The sequence below is a fragment of the Austrofundulus limnaeus genome, unplaced genomic scaffold, assembly GCF_001266775.1.
Source record: "Austrofundulus limnaeus strain Quisiro unplaced genomic scaffold, Austrofundulus_limnaeus-1.0 Scaffold97, whole genome shotgun sequence".
NCBI classification, from domain to species: domain Eukaryota; kingdom Metazoa; phylum Chordata; class Actinopteri; order Cyprinodontiformes; family Rivulidae; genus Austrofundulus; species Austrofundulus limnaeus.
This window is the reverse complement of record NW_013952499.1, coordinates 478,091-490,150: the sequence shown is the minus strand read 5'-3', so window position 1 is coordinate 490,150 and position 12,060 is coordinate 478,091. Positions and strand designations below refer to the sequence as shown.

Below are 12,060 nucleotides of genomic sequence, written 5' to 3'. Positions count from 1 at the left end.
CAAAGGTTTTTGACACCTGAGAGACACCGTAGAAACTCCTTTGCGTTTGGAAACGGGGGGTGGGGGTGGGGGGAGGACCAGAGAGGATGATTCAACCACTCAACCACTAGATGTCACTGAAAACAACAAATCCTACACACCGTGCCTTTAAGTCTGCTAACAGCTAACTAACAAGCTAACATAAACAGGTTTGCATCAGTCCCAACAATCTTCAGCTCAAAGGAAACAAAAACGTGACACAGACTGACTGAAAATTGTCTTAGCGGCTAGCTGTTAGCTTTAGCTATATTTTTTTACTTTTTTTGCTGTATAGTGTTAACTTCAGCTAATTGTTACTTGTTTAGCTGTTTAGTCTTAGCTTCTGCAAATTGTTTAAAAAAATTAAGAGTTAAGCATATTTTTATTTAACAGATTATGAGTTAGCGAAGCTAGCTTTTTGTTAATCTGGATATTGATAATACAGATTACAAGTGAGAATCAGTATCGGATCAAGATGCGTTTTTTACTTTGAACAAGTGACTTTTTTCTTAAGTATGTGTAGTAGAAGGTAATAGTTGAATTTATTCTAATTATGTTTTTCATATTGTTACATTGTGTTATATGGCTGTAGTTAGTAAAATGAGAAAGAAAAATTAAATACAGAGACAAATAAAAACAGGTAAAAAAAATAAAATCAGAAAGTACAACCCAATAATTTCCATAAATATTGTCTTACAAGAAAATTGAACAACTGTTTCCATACATTTTCGAATTCTTCTGTTTTGTTGTAGTTACCTAATAAAAACATTTTTATTTGCCTAAAATCTTTGTCCTGCGTTTTATCATAATTGACTAACAAAAGGCAAAATGACAAAAGTATTCAATGAACACGAAGTATCGACATCAGTATCTGCGATATTAGACCTATATTGATATCGGATAAAACAGGATCGCCCACCCCTACTGGATGTATTTTATGAAATTGAYGCCTCTTTATTCTCAAATGCATTCATGTGCATTAAAATAAAAGTATTAGCTTTATTTTGAGCTGGTTTTGGGTTCAGTCTGCATTTCTGGGTCCAATACAGTGGTGTGAATTACTACTTTCTTCTGGGATGCATGTTTTTTTTGTCTTGGATCATCGAAAAGAGAACATTCTGAAACACACCCAAACATAGATGAATTATTAGTTGTGTAGGTTTTAACGTCAAAACTCTTGTTAGAAACAGTGAGAATGGATTCACCATCTGCTCCCATCTGGCAGCGTGTTAAATGTCATCCAAGAACTATTTAAAACACATCTGTCAATTTCATTTTTACTTACTATTTTTACGACACATTCGGTTGCTCATATTTTTATTTATTATTTTTGCTGCTTTGTGTCATTCCATTAAAAAGCCCCTCCATCCATCACGTCAGCATTTTCCCACAGAGCTTCCTGAACGAAATGGTTTTGTCTGGAACCTGTGGGTGATTTGTGCGCAGAGAGGATAGATGTGATTTAAAAAGATGAAGCAGGAAGTCAGCCTTAATARCACTGCAGGAACTAAACGAGTATGATTGGGTGACACGGCTGGAATTTGCAGGAGCGATGAAGCAGAGGTTAGAAAAGGTGATCGGGAGGTCATGGGTTCAAATCCCCAAACACAAAATTTGCTGGGAAAAACATCCTTATTGATCAAGTCCCTCAGCTCTCCAGGAAGCACTTTAATTAGTAAGGGGGTCTCTGCAGTCACTAAGTGGGAGGTTCCTGTGTGTGGGCGGAGTTTGATCAAACCTTGATTGGTCGGATTAACAGGTAAGTTAAAAAATGAGATTGTTACCCATGATTTTCTTACTGGAAGTAATGACCAGCGTAACTCTGGGGTATAATGTAATAATATTGTGAACATGTAAATACTGTAATTTGATTTGGCTAGCAACCTCCTGTCTGGATTTATGAGTAATCCTAATAATATTTAAAGGGGCAATATAATGTGTTTCTCAGGCATATATTTAAATACTATACCATAATAAAGTATCTATGTCACCTTTAGCTGTTATTAAATCACTATCTTTATATTTAAATAGAAAATAAGCTTATCTTCTCATCACTTCCTCTTCTAAACGCCTTGAAATTGGTCTCTGTCTCTTTAAGAACCACCTTCCGCTTCTGTCCTGTCCCATTTTGGTGCCGGGGGGTGTCACGCTCGCAGGGGGAAGAGCATCTGCTTTGATGCAGTTTACTTGGCATCTGAAAATACATTTCCTCAAAAGTATTTTGAATCTGAAAAGAGCTTCACTGAGTGAGAACTAATGTTGAGCTCAGCAGACAGTTTAAGTTTCACTTTCAGTTTTTCACCCGAGAGCCTGCAGGAGTCATGGGCGGGGTGTGTGGGGAGTGGGGGAGGGGGTGCGCTCTGCCATGAGGAAGTTCTGCTTAAAGACACGTCCCAGGGGCGTTTCTGGTCCCCACCTGTTGTTTTGCTCCTCAGCATGGCTTCCTAAAAACGCTGCAGGATTTCTCAAACATGCATGAATGAGTCAAATCAAGGCTCTGGGCATGTTTTTTATGAGAGTATAACATTATAACATGATATTAAACTCAAAAAAGTTGATTTAACATGATATTGCCCCTTTAAAAGTATGGGAGCTTGCTGGTTATTTCGACAGAGCTAAATTGTCACAGTCTGTGTCTTTTCTGCTTTAGTTTTCCAGTGTTTCTATATTTCCCTGTGTTCTCGGTTGTTCCTCCTGCCCCCCCCCTCCTGCCCACCTGATTCCTCTTGTGTCTCCAGGTGTTTCTTGTTGTCTCGTTAAGTTCTCCCTTTATGTTCCGTGTCCCGTCTTCAGTGTTTGTCTGATCATTGTACTGTTTTCACAGTCAGTGTGGTGTCTCTCCATGTTCCTCATGCAAGTTGTTCCTCAGAGAGTTCCTGTAAGTTTTTGCTGCCACTGCAGCCCTCCATTGTTTATGATAAATCCTTAATTTTTGCACGTTGGATTTTTGCCTGCACCCTGGGTAATTCTGCCAGAAACCTCACATAAATTAAATTGTCACACATCAATCCAGCTGCCTGACATCCATCCAACCAAACCGTTATGACTTCTTGAAACCCCACCCAAAGTAGTCAATTGACCAATTTTCTCTTTCACAAACTCCTCCCACACCCAATCAGTGCCTTCACAAACTTCTCCTGAACCTCTCCTCTTTGGTTTAACACCAAAAAAAAATGACACTAACCATTAGATTGCGTTCTTATTCATGATTTATCTCTCCTGGGATGTAGCTACATTTCCTCAAAGCAGAACTATTTAAGACCTGCAGAAGAGCAATGAAAGTGTAAATTAACTGACAGAAAAACTCTTCAAAGTTTGGAAAAATAATCTGTCTTATTTTCAATTGTTGTGTTTAATAACTCATCATAAAATACACTTTTGTCAAACTGATGTCGTTTGAACAAATATCTACAAYAGGTAAGATATTAACTGCAGTCAGAGCTGTTTCTGTGTAATTTGGTTACTTTTCTTTTATGTTTATGGTTCAGTTTATGTGTTTTATGAGTCTTGTTTAGTTCTGTTTCTTCATCCTGATCAGGCTGAGTGTTTCCCTCAGTGTCACTTGTCTCCGCCCACTCTCACCTGTTCCCACTTGTCATCAGGCCAGGTGTTTCCAGGWGTTCATCAGTTCTGGACAAAATATTCCAGCAGTCTCCGTTTCACTGTAAACATTTTTGTTTCTGCTAAGAACCATCCAGAATCTGTTCCTCAGTGTTTGGTAAGTAGTTTGCTGTTTTGCCACCTTATTTAGTTTAATTTTTATTTATTTAAACATTTTTTGGAGCTCTTGTCAGTCTGCATTCCTGGGTTTTATCTCGACCAAGACAACTTTGATTCTGATTCATATTGGAGACAACAACAGATACCCTGCTGGGTTTTATTACTTTTAACAGGACCTACAGGRATCTGTTGTGTGGATGTGGGTCTCGTGATGATTTAATTTATGCTGGAACAGGCGTGGGGAACAGGTGACCTAAATTATGAAAGAAAGATGAAGGAACAGCAACAAGTTTGAGAATAAGAGATGTTTATAGAGAGTCTGGTATTGAACTGAGGGCTCCTTGGTTTTATTTACTCTTGTCTTCTTATTGTCCAGACTATGTTTGTTTGTTTTTCTAGTTCCAAAATGCTACCATGGAGGGGGAAATGCTGTGTATTTCTGGTTTTGGACCCAAGCCCAGATAAATGATGAAGGCTGTGTCAGGAAAAAAATTGAAGTAAAAGAAAAAAATTGGTTTGAGGCCAGGGTGTAAAATAAAAAGTAAAAAAAAAAAAACCACTAACTCGTTTTCATTATTCAGCTCGCATTTTATTTGTACTTAGCCCTCTGTTCTTATATTTTGCAAATTTTTTACTAAATGTTAAATTTAAATGTCTAAATGTTAAATCCTAAATTTAATTTTTTAATTCTGAACATAAAAATTAAAACTTAAATGTTGCAGCGAAATTATTTTTCAGAATGGAATGCAGCCTTTGTCGTTGGTGCGGCTTTTATTGTGACATCATCATCCGGAGACAAAAGGAACCACTCACGTTGCTAACGATGCTAATGCTGCTAACACTGCTATAGGTGGTCTTGTGGTCCGACAGGTTGAAGAGCAGCTCAGACACTGGCTGCAACTGCAAAGTTTGACGTCTTGTAAAAAAGCATTAGCAGTGTTAGCAGCTGCTGTCTCAGGATGATGATGTCACAAGRCTGAATTCCATTCCAAAATTCTTAATTGTAAACTTTAACCTTTTATTTGCAATATTTTAGGATTTAACTTAATCTACATTTACACATTTAAATCCAGGATTTAATATATGCATATATTATTTAATATTATTTAACATTTAGTAAAACAGCGAAATGTAAAGCATGCTAAATGATAAAACATTTTTTAATCATTTTATTTTACACCTGGTGCCTAAAAACCAGCAGAGTTCAGTGAAAACTGAAGTTGGGGGCAGATAAGACAAAGAAGTTTAAAACAAACCCGCTGCAAAATATCTGAACTGCCTCTTTAATATTTGAGCTTAAATACTCAACCTGACAGTTTGTGTCAAAAACCATTCCAGTTAAAAACTTCCTCCAGTCCTCCTTGTGCCCTGAACAGGACCGGCGTTAGGACCCAGCAGAGACCAGGAGCGAACATCTGTCTCCTCTGTAAGAACCGGACTCCGGTCTGAAGACTCGCACAGGCAGCGGCAGGCTGGCACCGCGCGGAGGACCGGACCTGAGCGGAACCGGGACGATGTGGACTCGCGAGTCCGGACCCTGACAGGAAGTGGAGGCAGAGCTACGAGCGCGCGCAGCGAACATGAAGACACCTATGGTAAAAAGAACATGTTTGTGTGTGTGGTGTGGGTTTGTGCGCTCTGTAGAGCCGGTGTGGTTCCTTGGAGAGCGCCAGGATCGCAGCGCGCCTGTTTGTCGGATGAAGAGATTAGGATCAGAACAATGGGCATCCAGCTGTGAGCCTCTTTAAGCTCCTGCAGCTGCATGGCTGCTTTCACCTCTACTGCAAAAAAAAACTTCAGCTTTTATTTAAAGTGCATCAAATATTTTTTAGTTTGTTTGACATTTGAAGACAAAGTTAAAGTGGTTTAATATTTAAAATATTTCAACTTTTTCAGTATTTGTGTCCTTTGATCCATGGTCGTGACTTTCCTCGTTCATTTGAAGCCTTTATAAAGAACTGAAGCATCAGTTGTTTATTGTTGAAGCAGTTGATCCGGTCTTAAATCAACAGAAATTAATCATCACCTGTTTGTGTTTTTCAGCGCCACGGGGTGGCCGTCCTGCTCGTGCTGCTCCTGTGTGCCAGCTTGTTCCTGGTCTACAATGGGAACTTCAGCAGTGCTTCCAGGGACGCCAACGACACGCTCGCCCAGCAGCGGCCCCCCGAMTCCCCCACCACCGTGGCCAAGCCTCACCTGCCCGTCCTCCAGGGCTACAGTGGCATCATCGACCACCAGGTAAGCYGCTGCCTCCGGATCAGTCAGACCTGGAAGGCTCAGATTCTGCTGCACACCTTTGTTCCATGTCTTTGCACGGCTCTTTAGAGATGGAGGAGCCTCTCCTCTTCTGTCATTTATCACAATTTTCCTCCAGCAGCGCCGCGCCACACTCAATACCCGCCTGTCGTTACTAATAACAGTTTAGGCTACAAATGAAATCCTCGGCTGCGTTCTCGCACCCTAATGGGTGAGCCCAGGAGAGCTGCAGCGAGGTGAGCCCTGCCCTGACGTCACCGTGGGGGGTGCGGCTTGTATCGACCTCCTGTCCGCTCTTCCCGGGCCAGGAGAAACCGATCAATGCGAGGAGTTGGAAAGAAGATGCTCCTCGGACCTGATCGTGCTGCGAAGGAAAACACCTGATGTGCTGCTCTGCTGGCTGCTGAGATTCACAACTTTGTCTTTCTGCGTCTCTTTGTCTCTAGATGTGTTGCATCGCTCAAAACTTTGTCAGAATTTCTGGCGTTCCTCTTGTTTGGGCCTCTGTAATTGTTCTACTCCTCCACAGATTCTTTTGTCTCGCGGTCATTTTACTTTTTGTTGCTGTCGTTTTGCATCTTTTGAACTCTAAAATGATTTATTTTTACTGAAGCTGCTTCTCTGTAATCATGCTGTCTTTGTGTGGCCAGGATTTGCATACCTCTAGTGAAACTTTTTATCATTTGAACCACAAAATAACAATTGAGATTTGTGATATTATTTTTGGTTGAAGGATTTAAAATAGAAAAAATGCACAAAATTAGGTTTTAAAGGAGACATATTGGGCCTCATGCAGGAACATGTTTGTATTCTTATCCTAAATTTCTCTTACTTTTGTTCGTACAAAGGGTTCGTACGAACATGTCACGTCAGATTCAACAAACTCTTCTATCTTCAGGAAAAGTGTGTAAATGAGCTGCGTAAATTCACCTGTTCGTATCCAGCTGCTCGTGCACGCGAGAGGAGATTAGCATAATTACCACCCCAAAAACACCATATAAGGCTATGTTTCCTGCCTCAGATATCAGGAAGTGTTCATTCATTCATGAAAATGACAGCGAAAACTAAAAAGAACTTTAAGAGTTCAGAGATTGAAGTCCGTCTGTCAGAGATCCAGAAAAGAAAATCTGTCATTTTTAGCAGCTCAGCTGTGGAATAAAAAAGAGCTGCTAAAAGTATAAACAACTGTGTTAAATCATTTTCATTTATTCAGAAGACACACCGTCGCGCACCGTATGCCCTCCCACCTCCTAGCGCGGTCTCAAGTGGTCTCAGTTGCGGTTCTGAAATAAGCATTTTAAAATGTTTTCAAAATAAGTCTGGCACTTTGAAGAAAATCCAGGACTCGCTGGAGGGATTATGTATCCCCTCTGACCTGGGAACGTCTCGGAGTCCCCCAGGACGAGCTGGAAGGTGTCGCTGGGGAGAGCGGGGTCTCCTGCTGCTGCCCCCGCGACCCGATCCCGGATAAGCGGCGGAAAACGGACGGATGGACAATTAATATTGTTAGTCTGAATCATTACATTTAAAATTATAACTCTTAATTCAAGCAGAATAGCCTATTGTCAAGATAATTATGGAGTGTGATTTATTTTCAACTCAAAATATCTTCAAACTAACGAAATATAAAGTTATTACGGAGGAAAATCAGTCTGGATAACAGCAGACTGACTGCTCGTAAAATATACGACAGGTCTGGACCACTCGTAAATTTTGTTCGTATCTGAAAAAAACCTTAGAATACGAAAACATTGGTGAATGCCACAAATTCTCCTAAATCACTCGTACGCACAACTTAAGAACAAATCTGTGTGTACGAACGGTTCTTGCATGAGGCCCATTCTTCCTATCCTTTTACATTTAAATCCTTCAGTTGGGATCTATATAAAGTGGAACTGCAATGCTTCAGTTTGAATACTTCCTTATTTTAACTCCACAAGCCCCGCCCATTTTCTGGGGTGTGTCTCAGATCAGAACATTTTGAGGCTGTCTCTTTAAATCCAAGTGAGGTGCTTCCCGCCCCCGCTCCAACTTCCATAAGGTTCATTCCAGTTTGAGAGAGGGGTTTATGACTATATAGCTGCACAGAAACATTTATTTTACAAATGACCTAAAAGACGTCAACAACAGAAGACTTGTCCATCCAGCCTCACATGTTGGAACCAGATCCAGAGCAGAATAAAGACCAACAAACTCTAGTTGTTCAGATCGTATTTGACAGTTTCTGTCACAAATACTGTGATGCAAAAGTTCAGAAAACGTCAAAAAATAAAAAACTGATTGTGTTGTAAAATCTGACCCAAACAGAATATAAAGATATCTACGCAGCATCGGGAGAAACCAAATTCAGCTTTCCTGCCTCCTAGAGACTCCAGGTACAACAAAATGTATTTAACAGCTAAAAAGTGTTAGTCCCTTTTTTAAGGTTTAAAGAACTGGTAAAGACAAAAAGAGCAGTCATAAATGGATAAAAATATATATTGGGTTGATCTTTTTAAGATTTTTTTCTGTTAATGAGACATTATTGCTGCCTGGATGTGGGTTCATAAAGTGCTATGATTTGTTGAGACCACCGTCCCTTCGAGGGTCAGGATCTGTAGATGGAGTCCGTTTGGATCAGTTTGGTCTGATGTCAGTCGTCGGCCAACAGGTGTGAACGTTTACACCTCAGCACCACAGGGTTTGTTTACATCCATCCATCCATCCATTTTCTGTACACGCTTCTTCCTTTTCAGGGTCACGTGGGTCACTGGTGCCCATATCCAGCAATCACAGTGCGAGGGGCGGGGTACACCCTGGACAGGTCGCAAGTCCATCACAGGGMCACACATAGAGACAAACGAGACAAACAACCATTCACTCTCTCACTCACTCCTAGGGACAATTTAGAGTTATCAATTAACCTAACAGTCATGTTTTTGGTCTGTGGGAGGAAGCCGGAGTACCCGGAGAGAACCCACACATGCACAGAGAGAACATGCAAACTCTACCCAGAAAGGTCCCCGGACCGGGATTTGAACCGGTGACCTTCTTGCTGAGAGGCATCAGCTCTACCAACTGAGCCACCGTGCCGCCGGTTTGTTTACATGTCGACTTTAAAGTAAAGTGATGAATGAATGGTTGAGATGAGATTCTCAGGAAAGACTTTAGGGCTCAGAACATGGACCGAGGGGGACTTAAGAACTCAGCTGGATCGGGTTTTAGGTGATTTAGCTGCATCTCATCAGCCCTCTGGACCACTTCAGTCTGGTTCAGGCAGTTCATGTTTTTAAGAGAAACGTTGAAGCTTCCCTGAATTTGTGCAGCTAAAGGTTTTAATGTTTAAATAGTTCAGTAAGAAAACCACTGAAACAGTGTTTTATGCAGAACATAGATGTACGCCTGCTCCTCTGAGTGCAGCTCAGAGCTCTACGATACTGGAAAAACTGACATTCTAATATTTTTTACTAACCCTGGACTATAAATTACAATATATTACAATATGAAAAGAAAATAGAGCAACTTTCAACAGATGGGTTGAACAGTTTAAGTTCTGCTGCCATCTTGTTGACGATGCACTGATTTTACTTGTGATTTGTTCGTGTTATATGTGTGTTTGTAGCCTGTATTTATGCTGGGATCTGAGTTCGTGTTGCCTTCTATCATCTACAAACATAAACTGCCTTTTACCTCCTAACGTGTCACCTCTGTGTTCGTTAGTTTCTGTTTCTGCCGCACTTTAATATTAGCGTTCATGCTAACCGCATTTCCCTCCAGTTCTCTTCCTCCACAGCTGGAGAATTTAGATAAAACTTATCTTCATTTATCTTTTATTGTCCCAGATGTTTCACAATAAAAGGAAAGTTTTAGCCCTTTTGACATGAAGCGACCCGTCAAAATAAAAGCCACAACACGCGACCGCGTCCTACAGTGAATTATGGTTTAGTCTCTAGATAAAACGATTTGATTTGGTTGTTTTGCTTCCTGTGTTCGGGTCAGTTTTGAACCTGATGGAAGAGTTTTGCAGATCTGAGGGTGTTCAGCTGTAATGCTGCATGTTATAAATGTGTAATAAGTCACTGCAGTCGTGTTTCAGGACCCGCTGCAGGACGCAGCACATTCCACTCTGCCTGAACAGCCGATATTCAGTGACCGCRTGTGTTTGGATTTGATGAGGATTTGTCTGTGATGTGTCACTGAACGCTGCTGAGGATGAGAATTGATTTTCCTCGACTGAACTCGAGCAGCCGAGCATCATAAGCAACCTTTTTTTATTTTTTTATTTCCAGCTATAAGCTTATTGACATTTTGGCGAYGGAGGACATCATTAGGGTCACAGCTCCACTGAAGATCATTTACGCTGCTTCAAACGTGCAGTTTTATGTCGGGCTTCTGCCTCACACAAACTATAATCCATACTTTACATTTGAATTCATTCTTCTTCTTCAGAGTAGAAGACGTCCTTGTTTCTCATTTGATCTCCAGCGGTGCAAAATGATCAGCGTTTGGGTGAAAATAGACCGACTTGAGCGTTTTGTCCTCRTCTTCTTTGCTCGCTGACCTCTTGGCTGCATCGATCTGTTTGAGCTCTCAGATGAGTGGCACACGGGGCGCAGTGCCAGCCAGCCTTTGACCGCTCCACTTTATCTTCCACAGAGCTTTAAATTCATCCAAACCTTYTGGATGCTTTCAGCAGACTTCTTTTTTTGTCAAACTTCTATACTTTTTTTTTCTTTTTCCTCCAGAAATGCACAATAAGTTTCCATACTCAATATATATTTTTTTTTTTATTGGAAGATGTTTGATTTAGGTCAGAATGAAGGGTAATTTATTTCTAGTTATGCAGCAGCGCTGGCTGGGCTGGATCGGAGCTGTGAAGGAGAGAAACGAGATAAGGAGGGAAAACTTAGTCTGGAGATGAAAAGAGGAAGAGACTCTTTTATGGAGAGAGGGCAAAGGGAATGAGAAAGGAGGACAAAAAATGAGAAAGGCAAAGGAAGGAGAGGATGATAAAAGAGAATGCAGGAGTCAGGAAAGGTTCAGCCTGAGAGCGACGGAGGAGAAAGATCCGTGAGTGGAAGAGTGAAATCCCACAGGGGCTCCTTTTCTTTTAGCACTATTCTGTTTTTTATTTCCTCACCGAGGAGGAGGAGGAGGAGGAGGAGGAGGATGAAGCTGCTCCTGCTCGTCTCTCAGCAGAGGCGGAGGAAGACGAGTCGGTGCAGCCGCCTTCCTTCCTCTGATTACCGCCGCGACACCAGAACGCTGCAGATTCCCGAGCGATGAGTCAGGTGGAGTCGGAGGAGCGGAGTCTTGTCAGGCAGGCGGAGCACCTTGATGGTTGAGCTGCAGAATGTTTCTGCTCCACAGCGACGGCTTTTCATGTAATTAAAAAGAGAARTCTTTAACTTCCCGAGCAAGAGTCGACTCGTAATGTCTCTCYTTTTTTCTTCTCCTTTCTTGTCAGAATGAAGTGAAAAACAGCTGAAAGGTTGAAGATTCATCTGGGTTGTAGTTTTCTGTTGGCACCTGTTCTCCTCCAGAGCTGCAGAAGTCTAATAAATAAGCTGTTCTTTATCATTTTTTAAAAATTATAGTATATTTCAGGAACTTGGAAACTTGTTATTGGTGAATCACAGATTGTGATCTTTGTTTTTCAGGGAGTTTTGCTGTTTTTGTGCTAAAGCAGTAGCAGTAACTGAGCTCTATGTGGTATTTCCTRCATAGAAACAACATTTTAACATGTTCTCTTATAAACATTGAAAAGTACTTTGTGTACGATTGACTGAATGTGAAATAAAACAGAAATACTATTAAAGTAAAGGTCAGAGTTTTACTCACTGTTGAGTTGTGGTGAGTAGCTGCCATCTTGAATGCCGAACTGTCCCATCACTGCAAAAACTGTCCATCTTACCAAGTTTTAAAATCTTATATCAGCCAAAAAAGTCTTTTTGATCTTGTTTTGAGACTGATTTACTAAACAAGAACTGATTGTGTAAGAATAATCATCTTGTTTTCAGAATATGTAAGATTATTTGTTAGTCTGAAAATTCGACTCAAATTATGTCAAAAAAATTCTGCCAATGG

The 12,060-nt window shown here is 40.9% G+C and overlaps 1 protein-coding gene across 2 annotated transcripts in view; it reads left to right on the top strand.

Moving 5' to 3' along the window:
* The first annotated feature begins 2,880 nt into the window (after positions 1 to 2,880).
* The window catches only part of st6galnac5a (ST6 (alpha-N-acetyl-neuraminyl-2,3-beta-galactosyl-1,3)-N-acetylgalactosaminide alpha-2,6-sialyltransferase 5a), a 60,349-nt gene continuing 51,169 nt past the window's right edge, over positions 2,881 to 12,060 (top strand). Inside the window, exons 1-4 of one of the 2 annotated variants that reach the window (XM_014013029.1) lie at positions 2,881 to 2,896; positions 3,621 to 3,736; positions 5,115 to 5,333; positions 5,782 to 5,976. In XM_014013029.1, the coding sequence (XP_013868483.1) occupies positions 5,319 to 5,333; positions 5,782 to 5,976 (210 nt within the window). In that variant the 5' untranslated portion in view covers positions 2,881 to 2,896; positions 3,621 to 3,736; positions 5,115 to 5,318. Of the gene's footprint in view, positions 2,897 to 3,620; positions 3,737 to 5,093; positions 5,334 to 5,781; positions 5,977 to 12,060 lie in introns of both variants that reach the window. The other variant, XM_014013030.1, reaches the window with a different exon arrangement.